Below are 19,312 nucleotides of genomic sequence, written 5' to 3'. Positions count from 1 at the left end.
CTCTGCCTCTCTCTGTTGGTTTTTATTGCATTTATATATAATATATATTCAAACTTTTACAATAATTTTAACTTGATAACATCCAAGTTCGATTTGGTTTTAATACATATAAAATTAGGCCTCTAACAGTGACGGGGAGCCCTCGCCGCTGCTCCCCCCCAGAAGAGATCTCCTTAAAAGTAACAGAAAATTAAAGGACCTTCCCAGTTCCTGGGGGCTCCGGCCACTGCCCCAGGGGGCCGGGGGGGGGCGGGGGCGGAGAAGGGCCAAACCAAGTGCAAATCACTGATATGTACAAACTAGACAAGCATCTCTCTGCAAACACCCCCGGGGTGGGGGGGAGATGGAGGGAGGGAGGGAGGGAGGAGGGGGTGCAGCACCCCCGGGGGGACCAGAGCCCCCGGGGAAGAAGGGGGAGCCCTGAAGAGTGTGAGGGCTGGTGCCAGGGAGGGGGCCAGGTCCCCCTCAGAAGAGTGTGAGAGGGGACCAGGGGGCCACGTTAGTACAAAAATCCCCCACCCCTCCATCTCTGCGTGGGTCCTGGGGAGGGAAGGGACCCCCGGGCCGAGGCTATGCCGCCTCCAGTGGTCTGGGGGGACCGCGAGGATGAGGAGGGAGGGAATGGGGGGAGCGGTCCTTAACAAGTCAATACAAAGCTCAAAGTGTTAGTAGGGATGATGCGTGCCCGGAGCCCCCCCACGCTGGCCGGGGGCTGGGGGGGCTCATGACGGCATGCACTGCACCCGGTCCGGCCCCTCTTCCTCATCGTCCGAGGTGTCAGAGGAGCTGGGAGACTCGTCCGAGTCGCCATCCGGCGCTCCTGGCTCTCTTCGGCGCTGCCGGGGAGGGGGGGCAGAGAAAGGGGGTGAACGGGCTGGGGGAGCAGCAGGCAAAGGTGGGGGGACACAGAGGGGACCCCAGCACCTACCCGGTGATGGCGTCTCTGTCGCAGGTGGTGCATAAGGAACCAGAGCATGTGGCTGTCAAACATGTCGGTGTGGTGGAGGCTGTCCTCATCCCGCTCCAGCTTGTTCTTCTTGATCACCTGGGGCCAGGCAAGGTGCGGGGGGTCAGGGGGCTGCGGGGCTGGGAGGAACCCGGCCTCTGACCCCCCCCCCCCCACCTCACTGTCTGGGTCTCACCTCCTTGAGGCCGGCCAACTCAGTGGGATTCTCTGCCGTGGGTGCCCAAATCTTGACATCGTGGTCGAGGCCGCTGGTAGCCAGGACAGGGAGGTGGGGATGGGGCTCCAGGCAGTTCACCTGGGGGCAAGGGGAGGGGGTGTCACCCCAAACAGGGCAGGAGGTGCAACCCCAGCACGCACAAGCTCTCTGGTAGCTCTCCAGCCCATCACTCTGGCCTCGGGTTGGGGTCTCACACAGCAACATGAGAGGAGATGGGGAGCCCTTGTGGGGCTCGGTGAGGTGGCCTTCCCATGGGACCCCCCAGCACAGAGAGGGGCTGCCAGCCCTGGCATCCCCACACTCTGGCTTTGGGAAGGGGGGGACACACGCCACCTCCCCCATGAGCAAACCCCAAAACCTGGGGTGCCCCCAAGTAATTCATGGGGCACCAAGCCCAGTGCACCCTTAGAGGCAACAGGTGCAAGGAAAGTGGGGAACCCCAACCCAGGCAGCAAACCCAACAGGAAAGGGGCCGCATCCACCCCAGTGCGCTGAAGCCCAGCTTTGGCTGTCAGGGAGGTCCTCGGGCTGGATCCGGCCCCACAACGGCTCTGCCGGCTGGGGGTGGTGGTGCCAGCAGCCACCAGGAGCTGGCACTGGGCCGCGGCCACCCGGACAAAAGGCAACTGTGGGGCCGGCGGAGGAGCAGCACAGCGGGGACCGGCTCAGCCAGGAGCAGGAAGGAGCAGCGGGCAGGGCTCTGCTGCCTGTCCCCACGCCAGCGAGGCACCTGCCATCCCCTTGACACCGACCCAAAACCTGTCCCCCTTCTGCCTGCCCGGACCCAGGTGCCAGGGCTGCCAGAAGCACATCCCCTCCCCTCTCAGCCCTGTGCCCATGGGGGACAGGTACTGACCGCCGGGGCGGCGTGTGAGACCAAGTGTCTGCCAGCTCCGAGCCGAAACAGGGCACAGATCCCCCCGCCAGCGCAGGCAGCAGCCGCTCGGGACCTGACCGCCGTCGGCCAGAGCCTGGGAAATTCAGCACAGGACTGGCCCCGGTGCAGCTGCGTCCCTTTCCTGGATGTGACTGGTTGAGGATGCAGCTGCTTGCCCAGCAGGGAGCAGCGCCCGGATCTGGCTCGGGAGCGTGCAGCTCTCCCCACAAAGCCCACGCATCCCCGCTGGGACAGGGGGAAGGGTAGGGGGCTGCCCCATCTTGGACAGTAGCAGCTCTGACGTCCCCACCCCTCCTTCAGTGACAAGCACCCCGTGGGCATTTGGGCAAAATCCCCGTGGGATTTTGTATGCCAGAAGACCTTCAAGGCACCGTGGCCCTTGCGAGCATGCCTCAGCTGTCCCCACTGTCGCTCCCCAGGCAGGAGCAGTGCCAAGCACCCTGCACGTGGGACACCGGGAGCCTGCGAGGGCCCTGCTTGGCTTTTGGTAGAAAAAGCACAGAGAGCAGTGGCAAGTTCATGTGGGCACGTGGAAGTGGCTTGAGCTGGTGGGGACATAAAGCCCACCTCACAGGGGGTGGAGGACCAGGGCAGCACAGGGACTCACCACTCCTCCCTTGTCACCCTCCATGAACTGCACGATCTGGCAGGATGATTTCTCCCACAGGAAGATGTGGCCGCAATCGCTGCCGCTCACCACAAACTCACTTTTCGGGCCATAAAAGTTGACGCCTTTCACTGAAAGGAGAGAAACAAGCAGCCCAAGGCCATCAGGAGCCCTCCCTGCCATGAATTCGCTTCCTGCCTGGCAGCCAGCAAGTTTCCAGGGTTACCGGTGTGGATCTCTTCCGTCCCCAGACACATAATAGTTCATTCTTTGCAAGCCCAAGAGTTTGTGTTAAGGGTCTTTGAGAGGAAGATGAAACACTTAAGAGCTGCAGAAATAAGCTAAAAGCAGGCAATTATTCTTCCAGGCTGCTCTGGGGATGGCCCCTCACCTTCAGGCTGCCCCAAAGCCTGGTCGCAGGTGCGAGGAGGGGTAAGCCATGCTCCATGCCCCCCTCCCGGGGTGTAGGCAGCAAGCTTGGCCCTGCTCGCTGCTGGGGAAGAGGACATGGTGGTGGTGGGAGTTTGACAGAGACCTGAGAAGTGCCCCCGAGCTCCCCCGCAGTGGGGGATGCAGCCTGCCAGGGGGGGTCTGCCCCAACACCCATCCCAGCTGGTCCTTACCAGTGGCATTATTGCGATGTCCCTTGTATCTCTTGATGTACTCCGCTCCATCACTGTGAGAGGAGTTGAAGAGATAAATGTCTTCATCATTGTAGCTGGCCAACAGCTCTGGCGTAGGATGGAAGAGATGGGCATCAGCAGGGAGCACACGGAGATGGTCTCTCTGCTAGGGGTGGGTACGCTGCAAGACCCCCAGGTGCTCCATCCCGCAGTGCCACAGCCCCGGCTACCCGTGACTCGCCCATCAGCCCTGCAGGGCGGGATCGCCTCTGCAGGTTTCCAGCAGTCACGGGATGCCACAGCGCCTGTACAGCCCCCAGCCCGTGGCACGGTCACTCACCTGAGCCGTCATGGCTGTAGACAAGACAGGTGATGTTGGCTTTGGACTCACTGTTCACCTAGGGAAAGCACAGACAGCTCTGCTCCCACCTCCTCCTCCCACAGTGTGCCAGAACACCTACGCTGGCCATGTGCCTGCTTAGAGAGCTTGGTGCATGAGTGACTGCTCTGCAAGGGCTGCAAAGTCAGACCATAAAACCACTGCCTCTTCCTACGCCAAGACAGGACTTTATGGACAGTGGAAGATTTGGGTCAAGGAAAAAAAACAAAGCCCAGACAGTTTGTTCGGCTTCTCCAGCTGTTTTCCAGGCAGGAAGCCTGCAATAGGCTTGGCCAGTGAGTGCTTCTCAGCCACTCCTACACAAAGCTCCTGAGGGAGTGCTCCACAGATCCGGGCAGTGAGGTCTGCCCAGGCCCCATCCCAGGCTCTTGCTCTGCGGCGAGTGCTGCTGGCACCAACCCGGCTACAGGAGCTGGGCGAAGGCTGGTCCTGCTGGTGAGGCTGGTATGGCCAGCCCCTCTGCCGGCAGAAGACCTAGCTGCTTGTCATTAACCCTGCAGCGGATGCAGTGTACCCCCCAGGCTTGCCCACCCATCAGGCTCGGCTTTGCTCGGTGCCAGCACGCAGGGCACATGAGCTGCAGCGCTGTGGCAGGGCTGCCGCCCACCCATGCAGGTGGCCACCATGGGATGTCCTCTGCTAGTCCACCCACCCACTATCTCTCTCATGCCACGTCCCTGCAGGGGAGGGACCCCTGGTGCTGCCCATCGTGCCAGTACACCACAAAATCAAGCCACTTACCAAGTGGTGAGGGCAGAACTTCTTTAGCACGCCGTTGTTCTCATTCTCATCTATTTTCCGCTGGTCATAAATCCTGGGGGAAGGACAACAGGCGTTTGGCACTCACTCGAGACACAAGGCATGCTGAGCCGATAGGCATGGAGGGCTGGCGCTGCCCACCTCTGTGGGCCGGGGCAGGAAGAGAGCGGCAGATCTCCCCAACCATGCAGACACCATGTCTGAGCCAGCTCTGAAACCACGACTTGTCCCGATGCTGGCCAGAGGCTCCGACCTTTGCCAAGGGATCTGCAGAGCTGCGAGTGGCCCAGACTGGCAGAAGCCTCAGCCAAAGCAGCTTAATGTCACCTCTTGTTACGTTGGAGGCATTGCTTGGTGGCGCGTGACAATGTCAAAGCCTGCGTGCGCACAGGCTGCGACCTGCATTTGGGGCTCTGTCAGCCCAGAGGCTGCTCTGCAAGGGGGGGATGTGACTGCCACTGTGCCTGTCCCTTGGCTGGCTTGGGCTCCTCTGGGTCCCCAACCTCCCCTCCCTGATGTGGAAGCCCACCAGGAGCTGCCCAGTGCTGGGGAAGCTGGAGAAGAGGAGGCACTTGGATATGGGCAGAGGACAGAGAGAGAGCAACAGAACAGGAAGGAGGGGAGGCTGTGTTTTGAGCAACGATCCTGGGCTCTTCTGAAAGCTACCAAGCTAGCGAGGCACCGGTGCTGCTGTTTGAGCAGTCTGCGAGCCCATGTGTTAAGTGTTTCCATGCCCAGCGCCCCAGGAGCTGCTGCCTGCATGCCAGACACCCACATGGCTGGCGCTCCGGGGAGCTGATGCCGCATAAGCGATCCCAGTGGCAGGGCTGCAGCATCCTCCCACTCTCCAAAGAGCGGCCCCTATGCATCCTCAGGGGGCCAAGTGATGCCACGGCTCTGCTCACTCTCAGGGAGCTGGGAAGCAGGCAGTCTTGGTGCATGTTCGATTCACCTCTGCCCAAAACAGGTGCCACACGAGTTGCACCTTAAAATCCACCAGCTGCAAAGGAGCTCTGCACTGATGCAGGGAGCCAAGGGGCCAGACACACAGACACAGCCTGGTCCGATGCCAGGGGCTCTCCTGAGTGTTTCAAAGGCCAGGGGAGCTTGCATTTGTCACTTAAGGAGCTCAGTCCTGCTGAAACCAAGACCATCCCCGAGCCTTAATCTCATTTCCGATGCCCTCCAGGCACTGCCCGCAGGTGGGGGATGGAGAGGAGGTTTATCGGCAGTTCGTTAAGAACATTGCTAGTTCCTGAGGGGAGGATCGCCTGGCTTCAGGGCAGGCTGGACAGTGGATCCCAGGGTTAAACCTCAAAGGATCCAAATCCTCCTCTGTTAATCCCCCTTGTGCTCCTGCTGTTACGGGAGAATAGGCTTTGGAGGCATTAATGATTGAAGCCACAAGCATTTCTGCAGGGGACATCAGATTTCAGAGCTTGCAGAGGTACCAACTGAGCCCCACAGGGATGTTCAAGTCCACTCTAGGGGCTCAGTCTGGGCCCCCAGCACAGACTCACCTGACAAACTGATCTCTGCCTCCCACAGCAAACTGGTAGGTGTTGGCTGGGTTCACATAGATGGTGTATAGACCTACTTTCTTCTCCTTTTCCTTTGTCACAACCAGTTTCCTTTAAGAGACGAGGAAAAATAACAACAACAAAAAAAATCCACCTCAAATTCAAAACAGGGTCCAGATGGGAAAAGCAGGAGCTGTGAGAGTCTCTTACTCACTCTCAGGAAAAAAAAAACCACCACCAACAACAAAAAAACCCACCACCCAACCATTTCAGCCTCCCAGCTGAAGCAAGCACATGTTCTGTCTGCGACTCAAACGGCGCAGAGTGAAATCATTCTCTGGCGTTTTCCTCCGAAAAGTCTGAAGGGTTTCAGGGCCTGAACTCAAGCCCAACGGAGCCAGACAGGCAGTGGCGAGGGCAGAATCGGATTAACTCCAGAGCAGAAACGCTTTGCTGTTATTTTTCCCCACCCGCCTCACTGTAATAAGGCCCAGATTTAACGAAATCCGACACACATACCATCCCCCCTCCCCCAGGAGCTCAATATTTCGGCTTTGCAGACACGAATACAAACTGAGGCAGCATCCTCAAGAAGGAACAGCCAGCTCAAACGCTTGTCTTTCTTCTAATTATACCGTTTGGCTTAATGAAAGATGGGAGCTGCCTACAGTCTGCCTGCGAACCCTGCCTCCAGAGCGGTTTCACGCTCACAGGGTGACAATTCCCTGTGAGCATCAAACCCAAACAGCAGCGTGGATCCCCACGAAGAAAGAGGAGGGACAGACCCATGCCAGCCTACTGACCAACGGACTCCTCTCCAAACAGACCCGGCAAATGGAGGGGGGAAGTGGGGATGAGGATTAAATGTGGCTGTTTTGAAACGCCCTGGCAGTTTTTGTCCTGGTTATGAAACAGATGGGTTTAAGGCTGTAGACAAAAGCACTCGCATATACAAATAAAACCAAACCACCAGGAGATGAGCGCTGAAGCCCTCGGTTTTAAGCAGGATCATCTTCAAAATAATATGCTGTTATATTGGAAAAGTACCCTGATACCAAAACCAGGCGTCTGTTTGAATACCCACCGGGGATTTATTTTGGAAGCTTGTCAGAAACGACACATCTCTCGGCGATACGGGTTAAGATCCAGCATGCACCACCCGGCTGCTTGCTAATTATTGTTTTTCAATTAACTGCAATAGCGCTCATGCGATGAGCGAGTCAGGCGACCCACGAGCTCCAAGCTGCTGCCAGCATGGAGAAATTTCAGTTCTGTGATTAATCTGCCACTTCACTGCGCAGAAGGAGCACGGGACCCTCAGCGCTGCCCCTGGGATGGGTAAACGGGTACCGGACAGGCAGCCTTTGGCAGCCGCCGCGGCAGGCGTGCTTGCGCAGGGGCAGGGACCTGCCGCAGTGGTATTATTTGTGTTTCCTATCTCAACAGGGCCCTATCCCAGGGAGGATGAGGGTTCAAATGCACTCATCTAATTAGCAAGGTTCACATCTGTATCCTCACATGAGATGGTCAGCCCCAGACCAGCCACCAAAAAGCTCTCTGGTCCAACCCTGCACCTCAGGGAAGACAAAACAGCTTGAAAGCCAAAAAATACCTGTTTTCCCACTTCATGCCTATTGAATGGGCATGTGTTGCCGTGAAAATGCAGCAGCACAAGCAGGACCCACAGCCCTACACAGCTGAGTGCTGCCCACTCATGGGGGAGCCCCCCGAGACCCCGGATCTCCCTCCGGAGCTTCCCTGGTCCTGGCAACGGGAGCGGGTAGAGAAATACTCACGAGGCGGGCCGATCTTGTCTCAGATCAATGGTGAAGACTACAGCATCTTCACCTGCTGATAGGAAAGTGCATGGAGAATCCGGTTCTAGGGCCAGCTGGAAGATAAATACTTGGGCATTGGTTCCCTTTTTACCCAACAAAGTGGCAAGATCCCTTTCTCCCAGCAAACCATCAGTCATTAACAGGAGCTGACGCAGCACCAAGCCCTCTATACCCTGCAGCCATATGCTCACATCACTGCTTTGCAGGCACCGAGACCCTCCTCATCACCCGCAGAGGTGACAGCAATTATAAAGAAGCATTTAAGAATCGGTCCCTCCACGGCAGCAGCTCTGCATTCACTATTCCTGGAAGCCAGTGTGCCAGAACGGCCGTGGGGCATTTCAGGGTTCCCTAGCTGCTGCCCACTCCCTCCACAGGCTGGTCTGGGCTCACCTTGTGCGAAGCTCCTTTGTGCTGTGCCACGCGCTTGGTGTTTTTGCAGCACTGGGTGGCAGAGAGCTCGGCCACCCGGACCTGGCCGTCCCGAGCACACATAGCCAGAGTGGAGTCACCGCTATTGGGGAGGAACTTGGCCTAGAAAAGAGCAAGTGGAGGGGTGGCTTTCAACGCCGGGGCAGGGGCTTGTGTACGCGTGGATGGAAACAGGGTAAAACAGGAGAGAAATTGGCATGGCATGGCCTCTCTGAACACAGTTCCTGCCCACAGCCGTTCCCAAAACTGTTGCTCACCAGGGCCAGAGGAGCAGAAGGGGTAAACTCTGCAGGGCATGGGGGCATCTCACCCCACCATCCCCAGCCAGGGCTCCACCAGACAGTGGATTTTAGGGCACAGCAGTGGGTTTTGATGGTTAGTTACCACCGCACAGCAGTTGGACTCCTCCCACGGCCCCTAGCTTTAACAACAGGTTTCTCCTGCCCTGCACAGCATTATCCAGCTGAAATTACGTGCTTCTAGAGCAGGCACCTACCCACCATGGGGGATCTTCTATCACCCCCAGCCCTCCGAGGACCCTCCCTGCATGCTCCTCACCTGGAAAACGTTGCTTTTGTGGCCGCTCTCGAACTCCAGCACCGGCTGCCTCCTGACCCAGTCCCACACCACCACTTTGAGGTCATCGCTGCCACTGGCCAGCCACGTGCCACGCTGGTTAAAGTGCAGGGTGTTGACACAGCCCGTGTGGCCCTCCAGGCCATGCTGGAGGCGGAAGCGTTGCACGAAGACCCTGGCCCCGCAGGCCTCATAGACAAAGCGGGCGCTGGAGCCCAGCTCCCTTTCCCGGAGGGCATGGATTGCCTGCCAGCGGGGCTGGGGCAGCGCTGAGGTCTCCGAGGACACCCAGTCCTCCAGGGCCTGCTCATCGTCGGAGGAGTCTTGGTCGTGGTTGGCACGCTTGCGCTGGGCACGGCGGTGGGACTGCTGCTCCTCCTCTTCATCCTCCTCCTCTTCCTCCTCTGAGTGTGACCGATCGAGGGCACGGTTCTCCTCATTTATGGAGTAGTGGCCCGTGTCGTCCATGCTATCAGAGTCCTTCTCTTCCCCCGAGCTCTCCGTGTCCGTGTCCCGGCTCTCTGTGCTGGTGCGGTTGGGCCCCACATCATCTCCTGTGAGGCTCAGGCTGAGGTCGGAGGCCTCCACCTCGATGCCAGAGGAGGTTTCTCGGCCCTCCTCGGCTGACATCTCCTCCGGGCTGCTGGACAAGCTGCCTGCGTGATGCAGACAACACCGTGAACCTCCCCAGCAGGAGACCCCAGGCACGGGGAGACTGGTCCCCGCTGGCACCCTTACCATTCACTATGTCTGTCTTCCCGTCCATGCTGCTTCCTTTATCCGACATCGTGTTTTCCAGAGCACTCACCCTGCATGCAAGAGAGGGAGAGAGCAGAAGCTGGAGCATCCCTGCTACAGCCAGTCTGCCGAGACAGGGACGTGCTGGCCTGTCCCTGTATCGGTGAAGCCACACACAAGCCCATGGCGTTGCAGGTTGGTTTGGAGAGCACCACTTTCTAAGGGAAAACACAATCAGCGGAGAAGTGATGCACATGTGGCCACAGGCTTGGTGACCACACTCGATGCACAGAAGCATGCATGGCAACAAAAGCTCATAGGCTGTTGCTGAGGGCAGAGTGAACAGTAACGTCCCTTGGCCTCTGCCGAGGCACTCGCAGCTGAGTAACGAGGCCGCTTGCCACCATCCCCTGAACCCTGCTCCAGTTTCTAATTTGCTCAGATGCTGTCGATGTAGCAGGGAAGCAGATCTGTGACACATTGTGCTGCCTGTCCTCCTGCCTGTGGGATGGCTCCCGGCTCCCACTGCCTGTGCCTGGTCCCTGCTTCACCTCTCACAGTAAGACAGGTGCTTCCCAATCAGTGATCCCCGGCCAGGCTCAGGGGAAGGAGGAGGTGTTGACTCCAGTGATTGCTACAGCAAGGCAGCTGCACAACACACATCCCTGGCTTGGGACAGGCAGGGAGGCAGGAGCGGGGCTCGGATCACAGGCAGATGAGGAAAGGTGGCTGGGGAGGCAGCGAGTCACAGTATCGAGAAACTTCTTGGCACCTGCAGACCATAGGCAGCCAGTTAAAAGCTGCTCAAGCAGGTTTTTTTAACCCCAGCAACAGATTTTTAAACACCTTTCCATGCACAAAATCCTCACAGCATCACCAAAGGGCTGTTCTCCTCCACGCCACAGACAGAACAGCAGCCCCGGACGCCTGCCCAGCCCACTTGGCCTCCCCCAAGAGCAAGCTTTGGCCTTTGGCACCCCCACCAACTCAGCTCCTCCTGGGGAGCAGGCAAGAGCAGAACCAGGCGACGAGGCCAGGAGCTCCCTGGCATTTCCAGTTGCTCCAGGAGAGGTTCACCAATTCCTCACCAGCATATGGAAAACTAAAGGTGAGCACATTTTTGGCTCCCAGGGATTTCCCAGCCTTTGCTTTGGAGGACTGGCTGCTGCAGGGAGGGGAGGGGAGGCACGGGCTGCAGGAGCACTGACGGCCCCACTGCATCCAGGGACAGCATCCAAAGTGGCCTAGGCTCCCCTCCGCTGCAGGGGCAGGTCCTGCAGGACTGTGGCTGCGAAGTGGAGCCGCCTCTGTGCCTGGGGGCTGTGGATCCCCCCCAGGATCATGGCATACATCGCCCACAGGTGGCTTTTGGTGAGACCACCAGCGCTCACCTGCTGGCAGAGCTGCCTCACTAGGTTACACCAAGACACAGGAGGAAAACACGTTGGAGTCACAAGCAGCAGAGGTTTTGCCAAGGTGGAGGGAAAAAAAAAATTAAAAATAACATTTTGTTTATGCTTGCTTGTTTTTTACTCCCCTTCTATTTTTAGTCAAACTTTTTCATACTTGGTTTAGCTGCTTGCTCTTAACCAGTGTCAGGGAGTCTGCTAAAAGTTCCCCGTTTACACGCAAGGAAAAGCTGAAGCCAGAACACCATTAACTCAGATTACGGCAAACACTCCGGAGACTAATCCTCGCTAGATTGGGAATTAACACCAGCAGAGCCCCAAAGAGCCAAAGAAGGCAAAAAGCTCTGCCCACGCTGGGTCTGTCACTGCCAGTCCAAGACTGGGCATGACTCCCATCTAAGAAACAGGCAATTTAGGAGGCAAGTGGGGCTCACTGAAGCTGCCGACCCAGAGGCATGGCTGCGGGGTGATGGACCAGGGGCCACCGCCACTGCCTGATGGCACTGTCACTACCTGATGGCACTGCAGCGGTGCCCGGGGAAGGCCTGGGCAGCCAAGCTGGCTCCGGCTGAAGCCTGATAAAAGCTCTTACAGTGTAGGAGCGTTTATAAGGAAACCAAGTTTATGCAACTGAAAACACCAGCGAGCTTCAGCCAACTGCAGCCACTCGCTCAATAACAAGAGTAGCAGTGCAGAAATAAAAGATAAAGTGTTTTCTGCAGCTTCATTTTTAACTATTCCCCAGCTGGTGCTGCCAGCCCGCACAGAATCACTTTAAAACCACTGACACTGTGGAGAGGGGGTGGAAAGGACTGAAAAGCAAAGCAGGGGACGAGCGCTGCCCCAGACCCTCAGCCCTCCTCTCTCCTGCCCAAACCTGCCAGATCTCCACTCTGCGCTGGCAGCCAGATGCGGTGCCGAGCCTAGCCCTCCAGCACCGGCAGCTCTCAGCACGTGAAGGCTTTGTGCCGGTGGCGCAAAGAAGAGCGGGTGTTCACCTCCTGCAAAGCACCAAGGCTCAGCCCTACGAGGGGATTACTCACCGCCGCGGCGGAGGCGGCTTGTGCACGCTCAGCCGGCAAGTTTGCAGCGCTGCAGACGGTGCCCTGTGCCTGGCCAGGTCTGTCCCCATGGGCTGTGGGCAGGACCAGGAGGGAGCTGGGGCAGGACTGGTTTTAATTTACTGCTCTAAGTGGAGAGGCGACTCTGTCCCTCGTATGGTGCCTGTCATGCCAGATGACTAAGGAACAGGCTCAAAACACCGCAGTGCTCAGCTATGGCTTAACTCCCCGCTGCTCAAGCTCGAGTCGTTAGGAAATCGGAAAGTCCATGAACAGGACAACTTTCACTCTGCCAGTTATTGTGCCTTCAGTGGCATTATTAATCCAAGGGGCTGGGAGTCTTTGCACATACAAAAGGAACCTAGTTTGGACTTTGCTCCTCGGTAGTTATTTTCCTCCGCCAAATTGCCTATTCAGATCTGTCATTAACACTCTTTCACGGCAGCCTTTTCACGAAGGTGAGGAACAAGAAACACGCTTTCAGAGGAAAGGAATCCATTACCAAATAATTAGCCTGACTTCATGTCTCATCCACCCACACCTGAGGACCATAACCTTGCTAGGAAATTAAGCAAATTGAGGGAAAAAAAGCCCCCAGGTGCCTCGGCGGATCTAACAGCAGGGACAGACACAGCCTCTGCCAGTGCCATGGACACCACAGGGGACACTGGGATCCCCCGCCATCTTCTATGCCCAGGAGCACAAAGCTAGCCTATGCCAGCTGCCCAGTACCGATGGATAGGCAAGCTGGGTGCTCGGCACCGACAGCTCTGCGTCAGCCTCCCCAGCCGCCCACCAGCTCCACCCGCAGGCACCGAAGCCGTTCACGTGGCAGGGAGATTAAAGTGTGCGTAGACCGGCAGCCCCGCGGCATGGCACAGCACAGCTTGCCATCAACACTCGAGGGCTCAGGCAGGGACAAACCGGCAGCAAGCGGACACAGGGGAATGCCACACTCCAGTTACCAACGGCTGGAAACGCCGACGGCCCTGAAGGTATTGCTTCCACCTCCCCAAACTGGGGAGCATTGGTTGAGGGATGCAATGAGACACCGCTCTGTGTGGACTGGAGGGAGCTGGGACACGGTCAGCCCTGAAGAGAGCCCTGAGCCCTCACCGAGAGATTTGAGCCTGTCACCAAGCTGCTAGTGCCAGGCTGGGTCTCCCTGCCAAGGTGGCAATGCCTCAGGGCGCATGGCCGGAACCAGTGAACCCCGCGTGGTTCCAGGACACTGTGCAGAGTGACCCCGGGAGCTGACATGTGGGTTCTGCAGTTCCCTGGAGTCAACATCTGGACAGGATCAGTGCTCCCAGCTTCACATGCTCGAAGCCTCACTCTCCAGCACCCTTGTGAGAGTCCTAAAAATATCACTCCACATGCCACAGTCTCCCAGCTGCCGGGATTGAGCTGCGGGTGCTGCCACAGCATGCCAGCCTCAGGCTGCCATGTCGCGACTCACACCACCGTGCCTTCCCACTGGTTTGCCAGGCTCCAAGACCCCAAACCATCACAATACCAGTCAGCATCTCCAACGGTCATGCCCAAGAGACAGTCCTTTCCATCCCAAGCCGATACCCCAATCTGTAAAGCCACGAGCCAGCGGGACACAGGCCATGCTCTGTGCAGCAGATGGCTCCGGTCCCTCACTGCCACCCAAGATCTGCCACCCATCTGCGCCAGCACTCAGTGCCCCTCCACAGCACCCACAGGACTTGGCCACATGCCGTGGCATTCCCAACCCAGCCACTTTACACCTGGAAACCCACTGCTTGCAGCCGCTTAGTCCCTGAATGATCTGTCATTAAAATATTTACATAGCTATATAAACACCTGAATAGCCAGGCTCTGCAGGCACTCTGCACCCAGGCCGCATTTGGGCTACATAAAGCAGAGAAGCACCAGGGCCAGAAGCGAGCAAGGGCTGTTTTTGACCCACCAAGAGCCCCTCACCTCAGTTTCCACCACCCCGGCACACCAAGACGCCCACAGGACGCCACAGCACAGCCTTGTGCCTGCCTTTACACCGGGTCCCTCTTGCACATGTGTCGCACTAGGCTCCGCTGAGCCTCTTCTATTTAAGGAAAGTTTTCTCATCAGACCTGGACCGAGGCAACCTCGTTTGTTCGCTGCAGAGGAGCCCTCTTTCCCCCCTGAGATGGTGTTGGGGGGTTTAAACCCCCAGTTAAACCTCCCGCAACAAGCAGGTTTCTACCCCAAACAGCCTTCGCAGGGGAGGGGCTGGCCAGGCACCTCTGGTTTGCCAAGACATGGGCAGAAACCTGCCAGTGGGTTGCGTTCTGGAGAGCCTTGGTTAATTACAAACCTACCCGGGAGCCCAGCAGGTCCTAGTGACAATGCTAATTAAGCAGTTTCCCATTTGCAATTACACAGAGGTCTGGGATCCCCATCTCGGAGCATCCTGGGCACAGAAGCACCTCTTTGGGCGATGCAGCTCCCACCTCCCCACCACTTTTCCCAGCCATCCCACAGCACAGCCAGGGGGATGGCATGAACCTGCTCCCAGTGCAGGCAGAGCCTAATTAACTGCAGCTAACAAGCACCGGCTGCCTCAGCACGCAGCGCCGCCCCTTCCCCGTCCAGCACCCAGGAAGGCGGAGGCTCCCTGCTCTCCAGGGGAGCACGGTGGTCCCAGGGCCGAGGAAAGCCTGGCCAGCAGGAGAAATCCTGCAGGAGCAAAGAGGGGAGCAGCTAGAGCAGCCCAAGACCACTCCACCGACACGAATAATTCGGCATTGCAAAGGAGAACAAGGCAGATGCAGCCCTAGCCTCCACCTCTGCAGCAAGCAGGATAGACAGATGGACACGAGGCAAGTGCTGCCAGACCCAGGGCATCCCACTCACCTGCGCAGCAGCGGCAGCGGTGCTGCGGGCAGCAAGTGCTGAGGCCGGAAGTTCGCTGGCAGCTGACGGAAACGACAGGTTAAAGCCCGGCAGCACAGGGCCCAGCCGCACCTGCCCCGGGGACCCCTGCTCCCTGGGGACCCCCCTGGGGACAACGGGCACTGTCCTGGAAGGGAGGGGGTGAGGAAGGCCCAAGAACAATGAGGTTTGGACCTGTGAGGGCAGGAGGGACCCTCAGATGAGTTCCGCCCCAGGACTGAGGTAGTGGGACCAGCTCTGGGGCTGAAAAGGACTCCCAGTGCCTCCTCAAGGCACTGTGACACCACAGAGGCACTAGGGAAGGAGCCCTGGGGGCAGGCGGCAACCCTCAGCAACACGCCAAGGCAGGACAACACCCTGGGGGCAGCAGGGCTTGGTCCTGGGGACACCAGGGGTACACTCAACATCCCCCCAAAGAGATGATGACACCACGGAGGTGACAGGGACCAGCCCTGAAGACAGAAGGGACCCCCCAGTACTCCCTGAAAGGGACGGTGACACCCCGGGGGCAACAGGGACCGACCTTGGGGGCAGAAGGGACCCCCAACCCTTCCCAAGGGCTGATGAGCCCTTCGAGGCAACAGGAACCAGCCCTGGAGGCAAGAGAGCCCACCCCAACACCCTCCCCAAAGTACAACGTCCTCAGGAGGGCAGCAAGGACTCCCCCCAAAGGCACAACGACCTCCTAGGGGCAGCAGGGACCCTCTAGGAGCAACAGGGACCCTCCCAGCGCCCCCCCAAAGGCGCAGAGACCCCCCGGGGCAGCAGGGATCCCCAGTGCCCGATGACCGCAGGGGGGTACCTCGGCCCCCCCCAGCCGCCCCCGAAGGCCTGGTACACCGCGAGGGCGGCCGGACCCTCCGGGCTGGGCCCCCTCCGGAGGAGTCCTCCCGGCCCGGCCCCGAGCGGGCCCCGCCCCCGGCCCCGCCGCCCGGCGGGTGGGGGAGGGGAGGGCCGCCGGGGCCGGGGCTAGAACCGCCGGCCAGGGCGGGGAGGGGGAGGAAGGGGAGGCCCCGCACCGACCCGACTCCCGGCAGCTCCCGGCCGTCGCTCAGGCGCGGGCCCCGCGGCCGCCGGCTGCTCCTCCGCCACCGGCTCCGGGCCCAGCCGCCGCCATCTTAGCGCACCGCCTCCGCGGGACGCTTTACGGCGCCCAGGCGCCGCTTTACGGCAACGGCCGCTGCGCGACACCGCGCGACAGCGCCGCCCCTCCCTGCCGTCGCCATGGCAGCGGCGACCCCTACCCCCGTGTTATTGTAGGGTCACTCCGTCCCCCGTTAGTGTTATTGTAGGGTCTCCTTGTGCCCCTCTAACGTTATTGTGGGGTCGTCCCCCACCCCCCGTGTTATTGTAGGGTCACCCCGTGCCCCCCCAATGTTATTGTAGGGTCACCCCATATCCCCCCCCACCATGTTACTGTAGGGTCACCCCATGTCCCCCCGCCATGTTACTACTGTAGGGTCACCCCATAACACCCTCCCATGTTACTGTAGGGTCTCCTTGTGTCTCCCCCCATGTTATTGTAGGGTCTCAGGCCTCCCCTCCCCTGTGTGTTACTCAGGGTCCCCCGGGGTGCCCCCCCATCACTGTAGGGTCAACCCACGTCCCCCTCATTTCAGCAGGGTGCCGCTGGCTGCCTCTGCCTCAGTTTCCCCAGGCAGGAGCCAGTGTAGTTGCCAACATCTTTATTGCGGACATCGGGGGGACACACGTGTCCCCAGGGCCGGGGGTCCCTATACCCCCCACCCCACACCGGGCCCCCCCCAGCCACCCCCGGCACCCCCACGGTGCGGGACGGCAGAGCCGGTGCTGCTGTGTCCAGCCCCGCTCCTCAGTGGCTGCGGCTCCGGCTCCGCTCGGCCTCCTCGTCCTCATCCTTGTCAGGGCCTTAATTAGTCGGTAACGAGGCAGGGGCCATCCTTGGCAGCACAGCACCGGGGGGGGGGCTGCGGGCACCCCCCTCCCGCCGCCGGCGCTACATGAGGCGGCATTGCTCACCACCCGTCGCCCCCGGCAGGTCCAGGTTGAGGCCGGGGGGCTGCGGGGTTGGGGGGGAAGGTGAGCCGAGGGACCCAGGCATCAGGGGGGTCCGGACAGGGCCCCCGCCCCCCCAGGGGGTCCCCGGTGACACTCACCGACTCCCCGGCCAATTCCTTGGGTGGGTGCCCCAGGTCCTGAAGCTGCGGGGGAGACACGGGGGGCATCAGGATGGCACTGGGGGCCAGGGGAGGTCCGTCTCCCCCCCAGCTAACCTGCTGCATGAGGTCAAGGAGGGTCTCAAAGCGCGCTCGCCGCTCCTCCTCGCCCTCGCCTGGCCGCTCATCCTCCAGCTGCTGGCAGATGCGGCCCATCACGCCGTGCTGCGCCCGATACCGCTCGTACTGCTCGGCCGGCAGCGCCTCACCGTGCCGCTGCAGCCACTCGGGGTACTGCGGGGGGAGAGCGGGGGGTCACACCAGGACCACCGCACCTGTCCCACGTCCCGTCCTGGTGCCGCCGGACCCCCCACCTTCTCAGTGATCTCCTTCAGTGAAGGGTAGAGCACGTCCTTGGAGAGCAGGCTCTGCATGATGCTCCGCATGACGGGCAGGACGCTGCCCTCGCCATCGCCCTCCTCCAGCCCCAGCCCCTCCAGTGCCTTCGCCAGCTCCTCCTCCGAGGCCGAGGAGCTCTGCAAGGACACCGTCAGCACCCCCCCGTGGGATGGGGGGCATCCCGGGGGGGACCCCGATTGTTCAGCAGGGGGGCGTCCATACCTGCAGGTCAGTGGCGTTCTTGGCCAGGCCGCTCAGCGTCTCCTTCAGGCAGGAGGTGAACTCCTGCTGCGACGCCGTGTCGCTGCCTGCGGGGACCAGGAGACACCAGTCGGGGGACAGGGAGATGCCGGGCACCCTGGGGCACCCTGCTCAGCAAGGGTCGGGGTCTTGTCTTGGGGATCCCGCTCCCAAATGGGGGTCCCAGGGGGCTGAGGGACCAGGCTATCACCCAAAAGCCCTCAAGCCTTCCCCCCATCCCGCTCCACCACGGCGCTGGCTGGCAGCAAGGAGCCTAAGGGAGCTCCCGGCACGCGGGAGGACGCCCGGCACTGCAACGCCGGAGAGGTGCCAACCAGCCCCGAGCCAAACCGAGACCTCCTGGCATGGTGGGGAACCCACGGCCGCCAATGCCCCCAAAGCCCTGTCCCACCCCGGGCCAGCACATACTGCTCACTCTGCCATGACCTCGGTCTCCCAGCTGTTGGCGAGATCTGGGCGCCAGTGCGCTCCCGGCACAGCAAGGGCTCACCGGGCTGCAACACGCCAACTCTGGCACAACCGAGCCAGCAGCCAGGAAGGGTGGCCGCCCTTTGACACGCTCCTTTGTCCTGTCATTTAAACGCACTGGCAGCGGCGCCCACGTGCTGGCCCCACTCACCCACTCTTCCCGCCGCTTCTGACAGCTTCTGGAACTGCTCCACCAAGTGCGGCTCCTCCCGGGCCAGCTCCTGCATGGCCTGCTCGAACTCGGCCGCTGCCTGTGAGGCCAGCTCCCCCTCAAACAGCTCCTGGAAGAACCTCTCCTGCGAGGCGAAGAGGGAGGCCTGGGGAGAGGGGCACGGTCAGGCCCCCCCCCCCCCATCACGGGGACGGTGTCTCCCCACCCCGAGGGCCGGGGCGAGGGCGGCGGCCGCATCCTGGCAGCGTCGCACCTTGGCGGCGGCGCTGGGCGAGGGCTGGGCCCCAGGGGGGGGGCGGTGGGGGCGGAGGGGGGGCGGCGGGCCTGGCCTTCTCGAAGTCATCCAGGGCACCTAGGGAAGGGGCGGGCTGAGGGGGGACCCCCGGGCACCCCTGGCCCAGGGTCACCCCCCCGTCCCCAAAGTAACTCCCTGCACCCCATAATGACCCCCATCCCGTGGCACAGGCCAGCTCCCGCTGCCTCGCTGCACCCCATGGACCGCAACGCCTGCCCAGCCCCAGGGGCCCTGCCCCCACCCCCCCCCACCCCGCTGTGCCCCAATAACTGCACCCCAATAACCCCCCAGTACCACTGCATCCCAATAACCCCCAGTCCCACTGCACCCCCAATAACCACCTGCGCTCATTGCACCCCAATAACCTCCCGTCCCCCCCGCACCCCGTAACCCCCGGCCCCCCCCGCTCGCCGCCCGCCGGCCCCGCTCACTGTCGAGCAGCTCCTCCAGCTCCGGGTCAGGCCCCAGGCCCGGCTCCGCCGCCATCTTCGCGCCGCTCCGCCTCCGCCGGGGGGCGGAACCGCCGAGCCCCGCCCTCACGGAGGCCACGCCCTCCACCCGAGCCCCGCCCCTCGCGGCGCAGTTCCGCTGTGCGCCCGCCAGGCGGCGCCGCAGTGCACGGGGCGGGGCGGGGCC

The 19,312-nt window shown here is 60.7% G+C and overlaps 2 protein-coding genes across 4 annotated transcripts; both read right to left on the bottom strand.

Annotated features, from left to right (window-relative positions):
- Positions 1-3: 3 nt before the first annotated feature.
- DCAF8 (DDB1 and CUL4 associated factor 8) lies at positions 4-16,102 on the bottom strand. Of its 2 annotated transcripts, XM_030025533.1 has the most exons (14): positions 15,970-16,102; positions 14,908-14,969; positions 9,576-9,646; positions 8,820-9,493; positions 8,223-8,363; positions 7,788-7,882; positions 5,992-6,102; positions 4,454-4,526; positions 3,653-3,710; positions 3,313-3,420; positions 2,690-2,820; positions 1,143-1,262; positions 929-1,045; positions 4-836 (listed from the first exon to the last, which is right to left on the bottom strand). In XM_030025533.1, the coding sequence occupies exons 3-14, from the start codon at positions 9,622-9,624 to the stop codon at positions 723-725; spliced, it is 1,791 nt and encodes a 596-aa protein (XP_029881393.1). In that variant the 5' UTR covers positions 9,625-9,646; positions 14,908-14,969; positions 15,970-16,102; the 3' UTR covers positions 4-722. The 2 variants fall into 2 exon arrangements, with proteins under 2 accessions (XP_029881393.1, XP_029881394.1); XM_030025534.1 differs by lacking the exon at positions 14,908-14,969 and having other exon boundaries at positions 15,970-16,094.
- A 570-nt stretch (positions 16,103-16,672) lies between these two features.
- On the bottom strand, positions 16,673-19,240 carry PEX19 (peroxisomal biogenesis factor 19). 2 transcript variants are annotated; one of them, XM_041125895.1, is made up of 8 exons: positions 19,108-19,177; positions 18,660-18,733; positions 18,361-18,526; positions 17,703-17,788; positions 17,456-17,617; positions 17,199-17,375; positions 17,082-17,126; positions 16,673-16,984 (listed from the first exon to the last, which is right to left on the bottom strand). In XM_041125895.1, the coding sequence occupies exons 1-8, from the start codon at positions 19,160-19,162 to the stop codon at positions 16,922-16,924; spliced, it is 828 nt and encodes a 275-aa protein (XP_040981829.1). In that variant the 5' UTR covers positions 19,163-19,177; the 3' UTR covers positions 16,673-16,921. The 2 variants fall into 2 exon arrangements, with proteins under 2 accessions (XP_040981829.1, XP_040981828.1); XM_041125894.1 differs by having other exon boundaries at positions 16,675-16,984; positions 18,361-18,505; positions 18,635-18,733; positions 19,108-19,240.
- Between the last annotated feature and the right edge of the window lie 72 nt (positions 19,241-19,312).

The sequence above is a fragment of the Aquila chrysaetos genome, chromosome 9 (genome assembly GCF_900496995.4).
Source record: "Aquila chrysaetos chrysaetos chromosome 9, bAquChr1.4, whole genome shotgun sequence".
NCBI classification, from domain to species: domain Eukaryota; kingdom Metazoa; phylum Chordata; class Aves; order Accipitriformes; family Accipitridae; genus Aquila; species Aquila chrysaetos.
Note: the sequence above shows the minus strand (reverse complement) of the source record. Positions and strands in the feature narration are given on the sequence as shown.